Below are 19,566 nucleotides of genomic sequence, written 5' to 3' on the forward strand. Positions count from 1 at the left end.
CACTTACTGAGCTCATGCGAAATGCTTTAGGTCTTAATTACATTTGAAGATCATTTGATCCTTTTAACGAGATACGAATTAGTCTACTTCATCCCCAAAAGATAGTGTGAAAACTAATATACAGAAACCCTATTTAAATGAGGCCAGAGGCCAGAAGAAAGTGCACAAATGTGTAATTAGCAAACTACAAGACCCAAAAAGACTTGACTCTCTGATGGGAAGTGATATTGTTTCCCAGCTCCAAGGGAAGGAAGGCTTCTTACCAGCTGTCCCCTCTTTGATTCAGCAGAAGTGCACCTGTGCCTTGCCACCATACTGCACTTTCCAAACTAACTTTTTTGGTGTTGCTTTTGAATAAACTCATTTTGTTTGAAGTCAACAATAGTACTAGCACTCTCACGTTCTTGGAAAAAAACTGAGTATCCAAGAGCTTAGATAACGTGTTTAAGGTCACGATATACATAAAGCCCGAAGTAAAATTTGAATTCTTACTCAGGAATAGAAAAAAGGGCCTAATCCTTTTCTATTTGGCCTGACTCAATTGAATTAGGTTATATATGGCAGCTCCCAAAGCAACCCAAAGTTTGGCCTCAGTTTTCTGGTCCTTTTCAGTATTATCTCCCTTGGCTTCTATGCAGAGCCTGATTGCCAAGTCCCTGAATCCACTTTTATAATTAGCACCTATTTTTATCAATGGGCAGTAATTTTTATTTAAAAGGACCATCAACTTATCTACTGCTTAACTTTTCTCCTTTCTTTTCTACATTTCAGCAGTAATTAAATCCTATTGCTTTAACTCCCATAAAAGGTAGTGGCTACTTAGGGCTTAATGACTCAAAACCAATCCCTTAAAAATTGGAGGCTGAACATCAACCAGTTCCTCAGTACATCTTTATCTCTAGTATTTTTTACTCCTAAGAAACTTCAGTTATTCCAAACCAAACACTTCCGGGTGCTCTGGGGTAAGTGTGCTATGGTAATGTACATCTGAGGAGGTGTACACCTGTTCCCCTGAATTGTATACAGTGCTGTAAACTGATGTTACCACAATAATTTTTTTCATACAAAGGTGGGGGGGTAAATGCCCTTTAATTGGCATCAGGCGAAAACAGAAAGATGCTGAGTATTACAGATACTGATCAAATATAGAAACAAATTATCATCACTAATTTCCAAAATGAATATGCATATTTATTTTATTCACACACATTTAAACTTTATTAAACAGCTAAATAAGTAACCAATAGATGATCAGTTTTGAACACTGTGAGGAAGGTTAAAATGTGTAAGGAGTCAGTATGTAAATTCTTTTGCATACCAAATAGCACTTCTTGCTCATCAATTTGCCATTTGGAATATGACTGATAATTCAACTAGAGTGAAAACAATGGCTCACAGGTTCCTCAATTTAGGCAAGTAAGTCTCTACCCTAATGCTTTCCCAATGGCATAAAATACAATGGTGTAGTTTTTCAGGGGATGGCAGTATTCAGTCAATTACATCACAAACTAAATCAAGAGGAATTATTTTCAGAGACTCTAAGAGCCATGCAGTCTTCTTAGTATTTTATGTTATCTCTGCAGCAAAATGGATCACTAGAAGGCAATATACCTGCTTAAGCCCTTTAAAAATTAGTCTCACTGATTTGTTGTTCCTTAGTTATGCCACCTGCTTTAAGAAACAACCATACATCCACTTTTGCATGAGCTGTGAAATTATTATTAGTCACTATTTATATATAAATTATAAATGATGTCACAAAATATAGCAACTTACATAATTCTTGAAAAGAATAGAGCTCAGGTAAAAACTAAATCCTTCTAACCTTTCTGATCCTTAAAAGCTTTGTGCTTTAATATAATAAAGTTATGCACTTTATTACTGTGATCCTCTTTTCACAATAATTGACCTTTGATTAGCACAGCAATCCACTGGCATAGTTGTTGCTTCTTTTTTTTTAATTTTCCTCAAATTTTCTTTTTATATTCCCTTTGTTATATTTTCATTTGTTTCATCTCAAATTCTTTTGAAAAAGGAAAAGTCAGATATTTCTCAATAAAGATAATTATGTTACTAATATTTTAGGACTTTTCACAGAACTACTGCCAACATATCACTTTGAGTTAAAAAGTTGTAAGTTTAAACAAAAGTGAACATTTTATTTTTAATTTTTTATAATACTTTTTTTTAAATTGTAGTAAGATTAGGACCGCCCCCCCCCCCCAATCAGGTATCACCACAGTAGTGCACCCCCCACACTAGTCCACCACCACTGTCCACTGAGTCCTTCCCTCTTTGTTCTTGCCCGGTCCCCTTCCGCTCTCCCCTCTGGATGTTTCAGTTCTACAGCTAGCTTAAAAAAAAAAATGGAAGATTTTTTTAATATGTGCCATTCTCACTGGTGTAAGATGGTATCTCATGGTAGTTTTGATTTGCATTTCCCTGATTGCAAGTGATGTTGAACATTTTTTCATATGCCTGTTGGCCATTCGCATTTCCTCTTCAGAGAAGTTTCTTTTTAGTTCCTCTGTCCATTTTTTGACTGGATTATTTTCTTTGTTGTTGTTGAGTGTCATCAGCTCTTTGCAGATTTTTGTGATCAGTCCTTTATCATTAGTGTTGGGTGCAAAAATTTTCTCCCAGTTGGTGGGGTTTCTCTTTGTTTTTGTTATTGTCTCTTTTGCTGTGCAGAAGCTCTTTAATTTGATGTAGTCCCAGCTGTTTATCTTTGCCTTCACTATCACTGCTTTGGGTGATGCGTCTGCAAAGATGTCTTTGATATGCAAATCACGTAGTGTTTCACCTATATTTCCTTCTATGTATTTTATGGTTTCAGGTCTTATGTCTAGTTCTTTAATCCATTTTGAGTTGATTTTTGTATATGGTGTGAGGTAGTGGTCAAGCTTCATTCTTTTGCATGTAGCGACCCAGTTTTCCCAGCACCATTTATTGAACAAACTTTCTTTGCTCCAATGCATAGTCTTTGCTCCTTTGTCAAAGATTAGTTGACCATAAATCTGTGGGTTTATTTCTGGATTTTCTATTCGATTCCATTGGTCTGTATGTCTGTTCTTGTTCCAATACCATGCAGTTTTGATGATTATGGCTTTGTAGTAGAGTTTGAAGTCTGGGAGTGTGATGCCTCCATTCCCTTCTTTTTTTTTTCAGGAGAGCTTTGGCTATTCGGGGTTTTTTGTGATTCCATATGAAAAAAACTAGCAACAACAAATGTTGGCGAGGTTGTGGAGAAAAAGGAACTCTTCTGCACTGTTGGTGGGAGTGCAAACTGGTCCAACCACTATGGAGAGCTGTGTGGAGATTTCTGGACCTACTAAACATAGAGCTTCCACAGGATCCAGCAATTCCACTCCTAGGTATTTACCCAAAGAACACAGAAACATCAATTCCAAAGAACACCTGCACCCCTATGTTTATAGCAGCACTGTTTACAATAGCTAAGCTTTGGAAACAGCCCAAATGCCCAAAAATAGATGACTGGATCAAGAAGATGTGGTACATATATACCATGGAATATTACTCAGCATTCAAAAAAGATAAACACATGCAATTTGCAGCAACATGGATGACGCTGGAAGGGATCATGCTCAGTGAAATAAGCCAAAAAGAAAAAGAAAAATACCGGATGGTCTCACTCATAGCAGGGATCTAGAAAACTTAAATAAAGGACCAGGAAAATGAATAACTATAAGAAAGTGAAAATCAAAATCAACAAAAACTATGAACCAGAGACACTTTTTGGGGGGTGGGGGGCGGGAGGGGAGGGATTGGGGTCAGAATGGGGGGATTGCAATTGTATGGGGAATATAAAAATAAAATTTATTAATTAAAAAAAATAAATAAATAAAAAATGGAAGATTCTATTAAATAACTTTAAAACCTCTTACATGTAAAATTATTTTATACTCCTTGATCATGGCACGGCAACAAAAAAATGTAATCATCAAGCACCACATACCGCATCCATACATATGTGGAGACTGGACATCCAGCTATATTTAAACTGCAACAGGACTTTTAAAAGATAATCTCATCAAAGCCCAGACTATTTTTGGAAAGTGGTTCTCTTTGTGGCTAATTATATACTTTCAGGGTTATTCAATGCTTTTAGAAAAGAGATGTCACAATGCCAAAATCCATTTCAGCATTTTTTTAAAAGTAGAATTAATTCTTTTTAATAGTGTATCATCTAATGAAGTTATCATGATTCCATGTTCTGTAATATAAAGTCTATATTCAAATTTCTCCAACTGCTCCCAAAATGTGAGGCATTTTAAAAAATATAGAAGGATGGTTGAATGGGCAGACAGACAGACATCCAGGATCCCATCAAGTGCATGCACAGCATTTGGATGGCAAATCTCTTTGGTCTCTGTTTTAGAATGATCCCACCACTGTTACTTCCTGAACACAAAGGACATTATATACAAACCCAGGACAGCGGTCTTACGGAACGTCCACATTCTGAATGTCTGAGTCATACTTCATAAACAGAATTAAGTTAAACATTTTTGGCAGAAATACCATACAGATGATGTTGTAAATGTCTCATTGCATCACTTTAGGATACACATCAGTTTGTCCTATTTGGGCACTGTTCATTCTTACTGCGGCATAATTGCTTCTAAGTCCTTTCCATGAACTGTGATTAAAAACTACACATTTTTTAAATCTATGAGTTCATATTAATATCCAATCAAAATTTGATACCACAATGTATATATTATTTTCCCTCATTCATTATTTCCTAATAACCCTGGTTCCCCAAAAACCTCAAAGTTAACTCATTTGCTCAATCCCATAGGGCACACAAAGTAATAACAGAATTTCTACAAAATTACTATTACCTATAACAAATCTACTAAATGTAGTTCAACATCTTTTTGTAGATTTTTGTTCAAGTTTGAGCAGTCAGATTAATATGTTTTAAGACTACATACATTAATTTTTGGTAACTACATTATGAATTTGCTAAGTATATTTATTTTTATTTGCATTTGACTTTAAGGTTCGCTTTTTTCCTTTTGTTATTTGAATGCACGAAACACTTTCATATTTCAAAAGTCACAACTATGTGAAAACCTATCCTCAGAGAAGTCTCTTTGTACAATAAGGGTATTTTCCTTATTTTTTATGAACCATAACTGCTATCAGTCCATATCAGCTCACAGAAACCTTTATTCTGTTTAGTATTAATTTTTATTCAATTAGCCTATCAACAGACATCAAGGTTTTTTCCAATAGTCTATTACAAATAATCCTACAATGAAAAAGGTAAAGCAGACAGGATTCCATATTTCTATTGGTAAATTCCTAAAAACAAGACACATCCCTCTAGCTTGGACTAGTAGGTCAAAGGGTAAATGCAGAAAGAGCTTTCTCATGACATTGGAGCATTACACATTGCCATGAGTGTCTATTTCCAAGCAGGCTTTGCTAACTAGTTATATTCTAAGCCTCTGAATTTTTGCCAATCTGAAAGGTAAAAATGGTTCTCTGTTCATTTTAATTTGCATTTATTACTAATGAAGCTGAACATCTTTTTATATATTATCATGTCATATCTTTTTCTGTGAACTCTCCATGTTTTCAGAATGATTTTTAAAATCATGATTAAAACTTTTTTAATGGAAAAATTACTTCAATAATGCCACAATGATGTCTTCGAGCTTTGTTTTACAAAGTAAAGAATAAAATATAGAAAATGGACTATGTTTGAATTAACTGAAGAAATACTAACATAACTTAAAACTATACTGTCTGATTCTGTACTGTTACAAGCAACCCATTAAAAAGTATCAGTTATTTCAAGTGAAAAGATCGTTAAGAAAAATGCATTGAGGTAACAATTTTATGATGCCAGCTAGCCTAAGTGGTTAATCCCACAAATAACCAAGCCATTGGTTGAGGAAGGTCAAAGTTTGGAAAACAGATGATAGAGACACAATTCACTGTAATGTCTTCATTACACCCACCTCATTGGTACAGGTGATTCTTCGAGGATGAGGGGCTTCCTGTTGCAGCTGATATACTGCAAAAAGGTAGAAAGCAAATGTCAGTTTCCTTTATGTGGAGCTTCTACATATATTGGGAATCATTAAGTTCACAAGAAAACTGTGATGAAATACTATTTGTTATTAAGTCAAAATTATTATGAACAAAGCAAGTAAACCAAAGAAAGTAAATTAACTTTACTGAAAAACCAGGCGCAAGCACAAATGGAAAAATCACAATCCACCCCAATGTCTTTACCTTATACCAATATGTACTAGATATTTGGTCCTGTTCACCATAGTTTATTTATTTTCCCCAATTATTTGAGGATATAGTACATAAAGCATGTCTCTAATATAAACCAATAATGGTTACATAGTTTCAAAGCGATTAAAATGTCAAACAAAAATTAGGATTTATAGGCTAAAAGTAACAAACACTTTTTCTCCACTATTTCTATTGTGAACATCTATGTGGCGCAGCAGTTGAGCTCTGGGCTGCAAAGCTGCCCGCAGCCTCTGCAGTGCCAGTTTGATTCCCGGCCGCCAGGCAAGGGTCCCACATAGCTCGCAGACCTCTCCTGTTGCCCGCTGCTCCCCTCACCGTGTATTTCGTCACTCTGCCTGTTCTGCTCTCCGCTCCGGCTCTGCTCTCCGCTCCGGCTCTGGTGAATTCTCTCACCCTCCTGAGCTTCTGACTGTACTCAGTGCTTGTATAAATAAATAAATAAATCTTGGGGGGGAGGGAACAAATATAATCTCTCCTAAAAACAAAATTTCTGGGCCAAAGTTGCCACCATCTATTCAACTACAGCAAATAAAGTAAAATAAAGAATTCAGATAATGAAATAACTTGCCAACTAGGTTAATTTTTAGGTTATCTGAAAATGGATCAGTGAAAATTACACTGATACCATGACCTTCTTGTCCATTTTAGGCTTATTAATTTGAAATAAAGAATACGTGAAATTATTAGAAAGTGTGTTTATGTGTCTGTTTATCTCATAGAGGAAATTTGTTTTCTATGTCTATTAATACCTATTTACATATAGTCAATTATAAATATATTGAAGTGACTATACCATTTAAATACTTAGGTACTTTGCCAACCTAACATCAAACTATCTAGACATCTGGATTATCAAGCAACCAAGGGCAAAGGTTTCAACTGGATATCATTATGTAGACTCCACCTTTGCTCACACTCACTCACATATATATGCAACTATATATACATATATAATTATACCATATATGTATACACCTATACACACAAAACACACACACACACTGACAAACGTCACTGTTTTGTATTGCTATGTAAAGATGTAAAGGTAATACAGGATTGTGGTTAAGAATTTAATTCTTGAACAAGATCACCTGGGGTCTGAACACTAGGGCCTTGCCACTGCCACGTCATACTGTGCCTCAGTTTCCCCATTTGTAAAATGGACTTAACAGTAGTGTCAACTTCATATGTTACTAAAAGGTTTACATATTTAGTATATATAAGACACTAGTCCCTCAGTAAAGACCAGCTATTATTATATGTAAGTGACTAATATTAAAATAGAGGCAATTCTTTTAGTAATATTTGTTATCAGAATGCATCCTGAGTTCATCACCAAAACATAACACCAGAATAATGCTATACTTTAAAAGCACACCACCTTACTGTTTAAAAATAAAAAATTAAACAGAATACTCCCTCATTTAGTAATGTTTAATATTCTACTGATAGAAATATATTCCTTTGCATTTCCTCTTGGTTGCAAACATCTCCTAGAGGGAATACAATTAAAATAGTTTTAGATACCCATATTTGATTGTGAGAGTTTCATAATTCCTGTAAATACATATTTATAGCTTAAAGGAGATGATACGAAGGAAGCAATTCTGAGATAGGAAAGAGTCAGCCCCTAAAGGGTTCAAGCTCTTCTTTTCCACAGTCCTTTATTTAGTACATGAAAGGTTCCTGTTGTAATTCAAGCAATAGGTGTCAAAAAGCAGTACAAATGTATTTGTTTTAAAAGAATCCTCAATTTAAGATTTCTTGCTAATTATATATCCTCAATGGTTTGTATTTGCAAGGTTTTCAAATAAAAATTTTGGAAGCTCAATTAAACCAAAATTGAAAAGCACTATAAAGACACTGGTAGAATAAGTTTCTTTAAAGAATTACACTGTGAAAAGCAACTTAGATCCCACCATACCACAGAATCCTAACATGTTAGGACTTTAAACATGAAAATAAACATTTAGTTTTACAGATGTAATGCTGTATAGAAGTGGATGATGAGAACATTTTGAATAGTTTTCATTCTGCTTGTACCTCTTTATGTAGACTGACATCTGATTTTCAAAAAATCTCAATCCATTCAGACTTTATTACCATGTTGAGTCAGATCACAGGGTGGAAAATGCATTATGACTTGTGAGTCCCAAAGACTGTTAGAATTTATTGCCAATTATCAACTGTGAGCAAGATATAAGTCTGACCTATGAATTAAACAAAATGTCATTACTTGATTATCAAGGATATTGGGTGGACCTACTATCCACTTACTTAAAATTCCAGTCTCTGATGATGAAATAAAGATATCAGGGGTTTATCTTTAATTTTTCCTATTGAATGCACAGATCCCTGGACAGATGAACTTCATAACTTACCATTAATAAATACCTTAGTGGAGATTACATATCAACTAGCTGTATATAAATCTGTATCAACAATTACTTCACTGTCAGAATGCAACTTTACATGTGTTTATTCAAAATTTGTACACATAAAATTACGGTACAAAGACATTACTATCATTTTATAAAAAAATTTCACATAACCAGTTTTTAATATGGATGTTTCCACTTAGTTTAAACACAGTTTAATTACAAAATTTCCTTGAACTGGAGGGGGTTTTTCTGATAATCAAAATATTAAGTATACTCTAATCATTTCCTACCTAGGGGAGGGGGAGAGTTCAAGCTTTTAAGTAATTAAAAGAAACTATAAAACTCGGTAACAGTATTGTCACCAAAAACCAAAATATGCCATTTCTTAAGACAAATGATAGCTACTGTAAGACAAGTGAAGACAGAGAAAATACAAATTGCATATGCTGTTATTTAGTGATCAATATTCTTCAGGGAAAAAAAATCACCACCATGATTCAATAACAGTCTGAGGCTTCCTTTATATATGCTCTAACATAAAAATTGTGCAAGGCATAAATCAAAGCAAAGAGAACAAAGATAAATTGAAAATCAGAAAAATGCAGAGAACTTTTAATAGGCGTCCAGCCAATGATATTGTGAGACAAAATGTTTAGGAGGTAGAGAACATTAGTCATTTTCATATGTTCATCGCACTACACTCCCCAGAAACAAAAAGGCAGCAGAGCATGGAGTGAGGGGGAAGCACCCATGGCAGTATTTATAGAAACTGTTTTTAGTTTGCCTACCATAATTAACCTTAAGTGGCAACCTATTAAAATAAAACTATCTGATGTTCTGGGAACATAAACCGATTAACCACCTGAACTGCTGATCCTTTAAGTTAGCATATTTCAGCAACCTACAGCTACCAAAATTTTGAAAAATAACACAAAGATGTTAATAATCCGTATTTAAAGTACAGATTTCTCAGGCTGCCTGGTCAACTCTACACACAACAAAACAAAAAATTCCAGTTCTAGTCTCTGCAACAGGGTATTCACAGAATTTTAAAAACTACTGTGTTTATATTAAGCCTATTTCCCCTTATAAAAAATCTGGACTACCTTTTATGTGATGAAATCAAGATTCTCTAGAAAATAAGGCGGGGGGGGGGAGAGATTAAGAACTTGAGTCTCTTGAAAATGTTTATGCGAATGAAAAGTTTAAAGCACAACAGAATTCAAAGGTTTCACTTTTATATGTGGGAAAGCAATTCCTAAAAAAGATTACTTTGCTTTTTGCATCTTTTTTACCCATTTATTCTATCAACATAGCTCCTGACTTAATCATTTATATGTTTTTTTCATATAAACAATCAGCATGTGAGAATAATTAGGTTGCCAGAATTTCAAGTTTGCTGCTCCTTGCATTAGGTTTATAAACAAGTGGCCTCAAGTTCCACTATATGGAATTCCAAGCAGTACAAAGGGTTGAGAGCCGTATTAGATATACAAACCACATAGAGGTTTTCTGGAAGCTCTCCTGTTTCCCCACAATTGCCATCTTCTTTGGAATTTACAAATCCTGTTGTGAATTAATTTTTCAAAGTGAATTAATTTTTAAAGAGAGTACAAAATGGAATTAATCTTTATTATCTAATGATCCTAATATTTTTGTATGACTTATAAAATACAATAATTCATGCAATTTTAAATTTTTGTATACTTACAGTAAGATTTCCAAACAGGAGGTCTATATTCATCTGTATCTGAAAGAATAAACATCATATTAGAATTACTGAACATTTGTATTTTAAATGAGATATTTCAATCATTAATTCATTTAATATATATTGAGGTTTCTATGTACTAGGTGTTAAACTAGGCACAAAAGGGCATTCAAAGAGTTTTTATAAGTCTTGGTACTTACTTTATTTATTTTACTATTTATCATTGTTTATTTAACATCCAGGTAATTTTTACTGCTGGCACTCAAGTCTTACAACCAATGAGGTAACAATGATGTTTGTTTCATTGGCTTAACTCTATGATTATTTCACTGAAAGATCCCTGCAATCATGGGAATTTTCTTTTAGTCAAACTAACCAGAAAAATTTAATCTTAGGAAATGCATTTTATATTTTCTACTGTTATATTTAGGGCATTCCAGAGTGACAGGTTTTACTAACAGTAGGAGAGAAGAACAGTAAGATGCAGACTTAGTCTCATATGTCCCAGACAATCAAAAGCAGGAAATGAGGAATACTTCAGTGCAAGAGGGAGCCACAGAGCATGAGATGAACATCTGCTCTTCAAGTCCATTCGTCCTCATTCCACTTCAGTGCAGATGTAGGAGACAACGTGAAGAGGCAGTGGAAAGAAATGGAAATCCATAGACATGAGCATGGAGGAAATCAGGGGAAGGAGAGGGGCCCACGTGGTCTGGCTTCTCAGCAGTAAAGCACAGGTGAGGAATGATTTTTCAGCCAAAAGGTCTGCCTGAAAGGCTATCTAGTCAAAACAGCAGACGCACTCTTTCGGTATAGGAAGGTGTGGCCAGACCCATCAGCAGGCTTTGTTGGTGTTCAACATCAACCAATGGAAGAATGTGATCCTCAAATCTTAGTCTCTTAGTGTTTCTTAGGCAGCAAGGAAATTGCTGGAAAGTGTTAACGAGCATGCTGAATTTAGCATGTGCAGCTCAACTAAAAATGATTATAAACTCAAAACATTTAGCACTCAACTCCCAGCCTTTAAAATGCAACCTCAGGGCCTCCCTGGTGGCACAAGGGGTTGAGACACAACCTATGAAGCTATCTGCAGCCACTGCAACACGAGTTAGATCCCCGGCCAGGGAGCTTCACACATGGTGCAGCAGACCTCTCCTGGATTGCCCACTGCTCTCCTCAGCAGTGTATTTCAGTCAGTCTGCCTGTTCTGTTCCCCACTCTGTCTCTGGTGAATCCTCTCACCCCCCCCCCACAACTCTGGCCTGTACCCCAGTTCTTGTATGCACAAATACATAAATCTTTAAAAAAAATGCAACCTCATTGTGGTTGTGGTGAGGTAACATAGAACATACAACATATATAGTGTTGTAAACCAATGTTAACTCAAAAAAATTGCATATAACCGTTTAGGCCTTTTATTAAAAAAATTGTCTATTTGTCAAACACATGGGTATTAAAAAAATGCAACCTCACACTTCAGTGTCATTATAAATCACACAAATGCTTTGAGTCAGAGGGCTTCAGCAAGACTACCAAAAATAAGTACAAGAACACAAAAGGGAAATTATAAGTAGTAATTGTCTGGCACCCAGTAGAAATGTTCAAATATGTTTTCTTAAAGAACAAATTTTTAAAAGTCCATGAATAATGAATGAAACATTACAGCTAATAGAGTTTAGTCTTATTATTCATGATAGTCATATTTTACATTCACCTTGAACACTGAATTAGTGAACACTGAAGCACCACTCCTAGGGGAAACACAAGGTTAGGTTCCTGCATGCTGCATGCCTCTGTTCACAGCAGTTCATCAGTTAATACATTCCACTGTTTTATGTATGATTTTGCTTAAAAACACCTTATTTCGTATATATTGTTGACTCATGAAATTTAACTCACAGCATTATAACTCAATGAAGTTTATCTAATATGTATTTTCTCCATAGCACATATCACAGCCGTCTTGTGGCTAAGAACACTAGATAGCATTTCAGCACTATGCTTGGGACCCATTTTAAATAGCAAAATTACCAAAAAAAATTAAAAATTTAAAAAATGGCACTAAACAGACTTCTATGAGAGGTGAGCAGAGAAGAGAGAGTGTTGCTCATTCTACCTTCGCTAGGATTATGCAAATCATAAAATCCAAATTTTACGCTGTTCTCCAAATGTTGGCAAATGACTATCAAAGCATCAGAGGTATTAATTTTAGGATTACAAATTAATGATAGCATGTGAGAAAATTACCAAATATAGAATCATGAATAACGAGGATTGACTGTATATAAATGAGCAATTATTTAGGAAAATTGCCAATTCAAGTGATTCCCCTCATAACAACGTTAGGATGAGATATGATTTTATCATAGTGCTATATAGATGTATACATGACATATATTTTGCTAGTGTGTGAAGTGGGTAATTATAATTTACTTATTAAAGCAGACCTCCATATAATTAATTCAATGATACATGTTTTCAGTTGCATATTTTTAATACTAGGAAAATTTTGTCTACAAGCATGTAAGTCATTTTTTATTTTGTTGATATATAAATGCTATTATATTGTCATCCAATCTACACTGGTTCAAGGTTTAACAGTAGAGCACACAAGTACTCTCTCAGTGCTTGCCCACATTCCATGTATGTCTCAGCCTCCTTGCCAGGGTCCAAAGAGTAAAAGCTTCAGTAATCAGGACATCCTGATCCACCATGTGGAAGACAACTTGTGTGCCCAGGAGGGAGGAGGGGGCTCAACCAGGCTGGGACCTGGTGTAAAAATTTAATGTCACAAGAGATCTACCTATTATCGTCAGCTCCCAGGAGGTAATTTTACTTGCCTGGGGGCCACAGAGTAGCCAAAGTTCATGGAGCCTGAGTTCATGGAGATAAGACAGTGGAAGCTCTCTCCATTTTGTATTTATCCCGGCCCCTTCCTTATATATGTCTTCCCTTGGCTAATTTTATTCTGTAACCCTTCCTGGGAGTACAGTAGTGTTTAGTGAGTTCTGGGAATTCTAGCAAATTCAGAAATCTGGGGGGTGGAATAGGGATATCCCCCTCTAACTTGCAGTTGTTTTCAGAAATGTGAGAAGTAATTGATACTGTGTCCTCTAACTTTATAGTTGACCTTAACTCCTCACAAATCCTGTGCAAAGTCTGTACCTGTGCAAAGCAGTAAGAATCTCTGGAGAATATGTGACTTTGGAGAAGGTAAGAAAGACACTAATTCTCTAAATTTTACTCCTGAGGACTCATGAATCTAGTTCCAGAATCTAGTTCCAGAACCTAGTTCCAGACAGGGCTTTCTCAGGAGAACATGAACCTCAAATTGTTGCGTGACTTCCGGAAATGTACTGCCAAACTGAATAATAAATCTTTATCTATAAAACGGAATAACAATATCATCTAAGTAGGAATAGTAACACCACACATTTGTTGCGTGGGTTAAATGAGGCATCATTATAAAGCACCTTGCACGATGGAGATATTTAGTAAATGTATACCCTCTGTTCCCATCACCAAAAGAAAATTTAAAAATGTATTGATATTACCTTATCCATGAACTATTCTGAAGTGTCTTTTCCTTAATTTATAAACAAAGGTGATTTCTTAATTTTTACTGATTTTTAACCTAGTTCATTGTAATTACAGAAATATTTCAATTAGTTTATTCTTTTGATTTTTTTTTGAGATTTACTTTATGACCCAACATATGATCAGTTTGTTTAAATGATGTGTGACTGAAAATAATATATATATATCCTACAGTTGTTGGTACACATCAAAATTTATACTATATATACATATAGTACATTATATATACTATATTACTATATGTATATTTCATATACATACAGTATATAAAATACAGGTCATTAGGGTCTCCCCGATGGCGCAGCGGGTTGAGCACAGCACTGTGAAGCTGTCCACAGCCTCTGCTGGGCCAGTTCAATTCCTGGCCAGCCAGGGAAAATCCCACATGGCAAGGCAGACCTCTCTTGTCTTGCCTGTTGCTCTCCTCAGCAGTGTATTTCAGTCCGTCTGCCTGTTCTGCTCCCTGCTCTGTCTCTGGTGAATCCTCTCACCCTCCCATGACTCTAGCCTGTACCCCAGCTCTTGTATAAATAAAATAAATCTTTAAAAAAAAAATACAGGTCATTGACAGACATGCATTTTTATGACTTATTTTGTTCTTCTCTATACACCTACTTTTCTATAGAAGACATTATTCAAGATACTATAAATTATTATGTAATCAAATGAAATTAGTATTCAGCAAATATCCAAGAAATATTGGGAGAAAGTTTGCATTTCCTTTAACATTACAACAATTGTACTTGTTAGTGCCATCTAGGAGTATAGTTTGGGTTTTGAAAGTCTTTTCCTAGCAATCTTTGTTGCGTAACTCTCACTACTCTCTGGAGAGCAACTGGTGATACACAGCATATGACTTTAAAAGTCTGTGACAGGCATCTCTTTACGCAGAGCTTAAATGAGGTGCTCTCTGTAGGGGAACAATTAAAAATTATGACAGTTCTCATGTTTAAGAGAGCGCTCTTGGGGTCCCTTGGCATGGATCTTTTTTGTTGAGAGCAGGGCTACTTGATTGTTCCCTTAGTCAGGCCAGGGTAGACGCCACTATCCTTAGTACTCAGGAGGGTGGCCCACTGGGAAGGGAAATGGGTGGCTTAGAAAAACATGCCCACCAACTTGATATACAGAATTAGTCGCTAGAGTCAGAAAGACCACTTTTCCTGAACCTTGCATCCTTCTGGAGAGAAGAAACTCTATGCCAACCTAATATTCCTCATATTCCAAGTTAAGGAATTCTGTCATAGAAGAAATTCACAGCCAGTGCAAAGTTCCACTGATAAGAAAAGGTAGAGACACTCTTAAAATAAAATGACTTTGATGACAGATTTAATTAAAATAAGTTCTCTAGGGCCATTTAAAAGACTAATGGGGAGGCCTCCCTGGTGGTGCAAGGGGTTAAGACACAACCTATGAAGCTAGCCACAGCCGCTGCAGCATGAATTTGATCCCCGGTCAGGGAGAAACCTATATAGCGCAGCAGACCTCTCCTGACTCACCCGCTGCTCCCCTCAGCAGTGTATTTCAGTCAATCTGCCTGTTCTGTTTCCTACTCTGTCTCTGGTGAATCCTCTCACCCCCCACAACTCTGGTCTGTGCCTCAGTTCTTGTATGCATAAATAAATCTTTAAAAAAAAAAAAGACTAATGGGTTTATCAGGGAAGACAGACTCCAAGACAGCACAAGGCAGATGCTGGAACTGTCTCTGACCTCAGCTGCCCTGGCACACTGAACTCCCTGTGCATATCTAAAACACGGGTAATTGGAGTACTATCCATTTCATGTAATATAAGGAATCCAAGTTCACTAGGGAGAGAAGCGAGAGGAAATCATGTTTTCTTTTAGCAGCTCAAAGTCATTTCAGCTTGTTCAAAGGAAGTTATCAAGGGCCAATTAGCAGCGAATATCTGTGATCTGCCTCTAGCTAGAGTTCTCATGGGCTCTCAGCACCATCTTTTTGATTATAAGAAAATTTACTCTGAACTCAGTATAAAAAATGTGCAGTCTTCCGTTACTAGAGCATGATGGAAAATGACAGCCAGATACCCATGTCTCAGGGACAGTTCATCTTAAAAACTATCTTCTTAAAAATACCTTCTATAGGTTACAGCATCAATTACAAGGTGGGTCCAGAATATTTTATGCCTTCAAGGGCAAATATGGAAAATAAAATGGACATCATGGTTTACAGACAAGGTAATATGATAAGCATAATATAAGAGCATATGAAGGGCCTCCCTGCTGACGCAAGGGGTTAAGATGCAGCCTGTGAAGCTGTTCCCAGCCTCTGCATCATGAGTTCGATCCCCAGCCAGCCAGGGAACAGCCCACATGACACAGCAGACCTCTCCTGCCTCGCCCACTGCTCCCCTCAGCAGTTTATTTCAGTCAGTCTGCCTGTTCTGTTCCCCACTCTGTCTCTGGTGAATCCTCTCACCCCCTCACCTCTGGCCTGTACCCCTGCTCTTGTATGCAAAAATAAATAAATCTTTAAAAAAAAAATAAAAAAGAAAGAATATGACTAATACATAACAGTGTCATACATAATAAGTTTTACAAACTATCATCTTGTCAAAATGCCTGGCAAGAATAGGTCCCCAATATATATTTGCATAAATAAGAATGGTATGAAGGAAGGAATCTCTTTTGGCTGGAGTAGCAAGAAAGACAAACCAGAAATCATCTGACAGGGCTCTGAAGGATGGATGATTTTTAAAGTAAAGGAGCTAAGAGAAGGAGACTGGAAATAAGAGGGAGAACAGCATTCTAGACAGAGGGAAGACCCTGAACCAGGGCGCATTAACAAGAAAGTTCAGGAAGTAGTTGAGCAAATGCAAATAATGCAGAGTGGTTGAGGGGAAAAAAAAAAAGACTAAGAAAAGACTGAGACGCAGGCACTGGAGGAAACCTGGAAGGAGCTGTCCTGGGAGGGTCCACAAGTAATGAGCCATGTGCTCATCTCTGCGTCTCTGCTTTGCACATACCTTCCACGAAGTACTCAGATATCTGAAGAGAGAGGAATACTGTTGTCAGGCCCAGGTCAATTCTCAAGAGTCAGAGAAAACAAGTCAGGCAGCAGGAAGGCCAAAAATAGAAGAAATGGCAAGTAAAACTGACTCAGAACAGACAGAAAGTAAAGGGTTTCAAAAATCACAGGAGGTGGACAAGGCCTAGCAAGGTGGAAGGATAGTTCTAAGCAAGTAAAAAAGAAAGGCTCTGCTTGCACCATTTTCCTCTGTGATTCTAAGCAAAAATCTAAACAATTCAAGGAAATGATAGAAATGAGATCAGTAAAGTATATGAAAAATAAAGACCAAATTGATTAGTATGTACAGCCTGGTTGCTTTTTTTTAATAAGTGAAAGACTAGATATGAGCATCTGTGAATGTGTATGAGTACACACGGGGGCTTAAGGACAGGAGAGAGAACATGAAAGATGTAGAATGACATACACTCATTTAAACAGCAGTAGCAATCTCTAGATCAGCCTTTCTCATCCAGGTTCCTCATCCCATCATACGACACAGAAAATGTTTTCAGTGATATAGTCTCAGCTCTCCCATGTACGGTAGAAACCAGTGACTTTCCATAAACAAAGGAGAGAAGTTAAATTATTATATAAAATGGATGCCGGATGCCCTAGGCACAATTGCATCCCAGAAGTAGGAGGAGAAAGGCTTCTATTGATAATGTTTATTACTTTTTCTTACATATCCATGTATTATTAATTATATAATTAATACATTACATTTGTGCTAAAGAAGAAAAAATTATTAAGCAAAAACCGTAAGTTAACTGTATCTATGGAGAAAAAATGGGAACTGATACATATAGAAAAAAGTTCCATTTAACGAAGTCCACAGGAAATTCTAATAGTTTGAAGTGGGCTCTTAAAATGGAGAAACTACCAGAGAAATCATATTCCAGGTCTGAGAAGCTTAGAAATCAATGACGAGCTTTGCAGCAAAATTATACATACTAAAGCACCATATTCGTCTAAGTCTGAATTCTCCCTCAGAATCTCTGGAGGTCTTCATTTACCGCTCCCTGTTCTAAATGAATCCATTGAAAGGCAAGTCTTCCTTATGGAAAAGAGAACAGTTTCTTAATTAAATTTTCTTTCACTTTAATTGCTAGAATTATGAGTCAGGGAAATCGTACTTTTATATATTTTATGTGTATGAAAAATTAATTTTTTCCTTGCTTTAAGCTCAGATATATCTTTTTTTTTTTTTTTAAGATTTATTTATTTATTTATGCAAGCACTGGGTATAGTCAGAAGCACGGGAGGGTGAGAGAATTCACCAGAGCCAGAGCGGGGAGCAGAGCAGGTAGAAGGACCGAAGTACACTGCTGAGGGGAGCAGCGGGCGGCAGGAGAGGTCTGCGCGCCATGTGGGACCCTCCTCTGGTGGCAGGGGAGCAGCCGGGGATCGAACCAGCACTGCAGAGACTGTGGGCAGCTTCGCAGCCCAGCGCTCAACCACTGTGCCACAGGGAAGGCCCAGATATATATATTTTTAACACAAGTTAATGTTAAACTTGTTTTTGCTTAAAATTTTACTTCGCTTCTTTATCTAAATAGTATTTAAGATGTTCATTTTTCCCTTAAATATTAAAAATTTCACTATATGTATCTGTTCTTTTTGAAAGACCTAGCAAAATATATCTAAGATAACATCTTTGATTTAGATGATATAATTTCCAGTCATATCGCTACAAGTATTCATTTGTTGACAAAATAAAATCTTCTTATAAACCCGTAATGTTCTGAATGTTTAGACTAACTTAAAACATTGTATGAGTGAATAAATCCTTATGCTCTCTCCAATTAGATCTATTTACATCTAGCATACCTATGGATGCCATCAAAAAAGGATGGCTTTCTAAAAGCAAAAAGAAAAATTTCTTTTCATTCTTTTTATTGTACAATTTTGTGCCTCATTATGTGATGTGGTTATATCTTAGGTCTCTGATTAGAACAACATTCCTCTAGTGAAATTTAAACCTTTTTCACTTTTTTTTTTTTAAAATAATAAATTTTATTTTTATATTCCCCCATACAATTGCAAACGCCCCATTCTGACCCCAATCCTTCCCCTCCCGCCCCCCACCCCCCAAAAAGTGTCTCTGGTTCATAGTTTTTTGTTGATTTTGATTTTCACTTTCTTATATTCATTTTCCTGGTCCCTTATTTAAGTTTTCTAGATTCCTGCTATGAGTGAGACCATCCGGTATTTTTCTTTTTCTTTTTGGCTTATTTCGCTGAGCATGATCCCTTCCAGCGCCATCCATGTTGCTGCAAATTGCATGTGTTTATCTTTTTTGAATGCTGAGTAGTATTCCATGGTATATATGTACCACATCTTCTTGATCCAGTCATCTATTTTTGGGCATTTGGGTTGTTTCCAAAGCTTAGCTATTGTAAACAGTGCTGCTATAAACATAGGGGTGCAGGTGCTCTTTGGAATTGATGTTTCTGTGTCCTTTGGGTAAATACCTAGGAGTGGAATTGCTGGATCATATGGAAGCTCTATGTTTAGTAGGTCCAGAAATCTCCACACAGCTCTCCATAGTGGTT

At 36.2% G+C, this 19,566-nt stretch overlaps 1 protein-coding gene and 1 long non-coding RNA gene across 2 annotated transcripts in view; both read right to left on the reverse strand.

Annotated features, from left to right (window-relative positions):
• CHN1 (chimerin 1) overlaps positions 1–19,566 on the reverse strand; it is a 154,621-nt gene that overhangs the window by 97,218 nt on the left and 37,837 nt on the right. Inside the window, exons 2-3 of the mRNA XM_037523572.2 lie at positions 10,393–10,431; positions 5,994–6,049 (exon numbers count right to left, since the gene is read on the reverse strand). Coding sequence (XP_037379469.1) covers positions 5,994–6,049; positions 10,393–10,431 — 95 coding nt within the window. The remainder of the gene's footprint in view (positions 1–5,993; positions 6,050–10,392; positions 10,432–19,566) is intronic.
• Positions 6,679–10,216, reverse strand: LOC119255949 (uncharacterized). Its single transcript, XR_005127585.2, has 3 exons — positions 10,180–10,216; positions 8,344–8,510; positions 6,679–6,721 (listed from the first exon to the last, which is right to left on the reverse strand). It is a non-coding gene; the product is annotated as an uncharacterized LOC119255949 (long non-coding RNA).

This window comes from Talpa occidentalis, unplaced genomic scaffold, assembly GCF_014898055.3.
Source record: "Talpa occidentalis isolate TD23 unplaced genomic scaffold, MPIMG_talOcc4v2.1 talOcc4.3, whole genome shotgun sequence".
NCBI classification, from domain to species: Eukaryota; Metazoa; Chordata; class Mammalia; order Eulipotyphla; family Talpidae; genus Talpa; species Talpa occidentalis.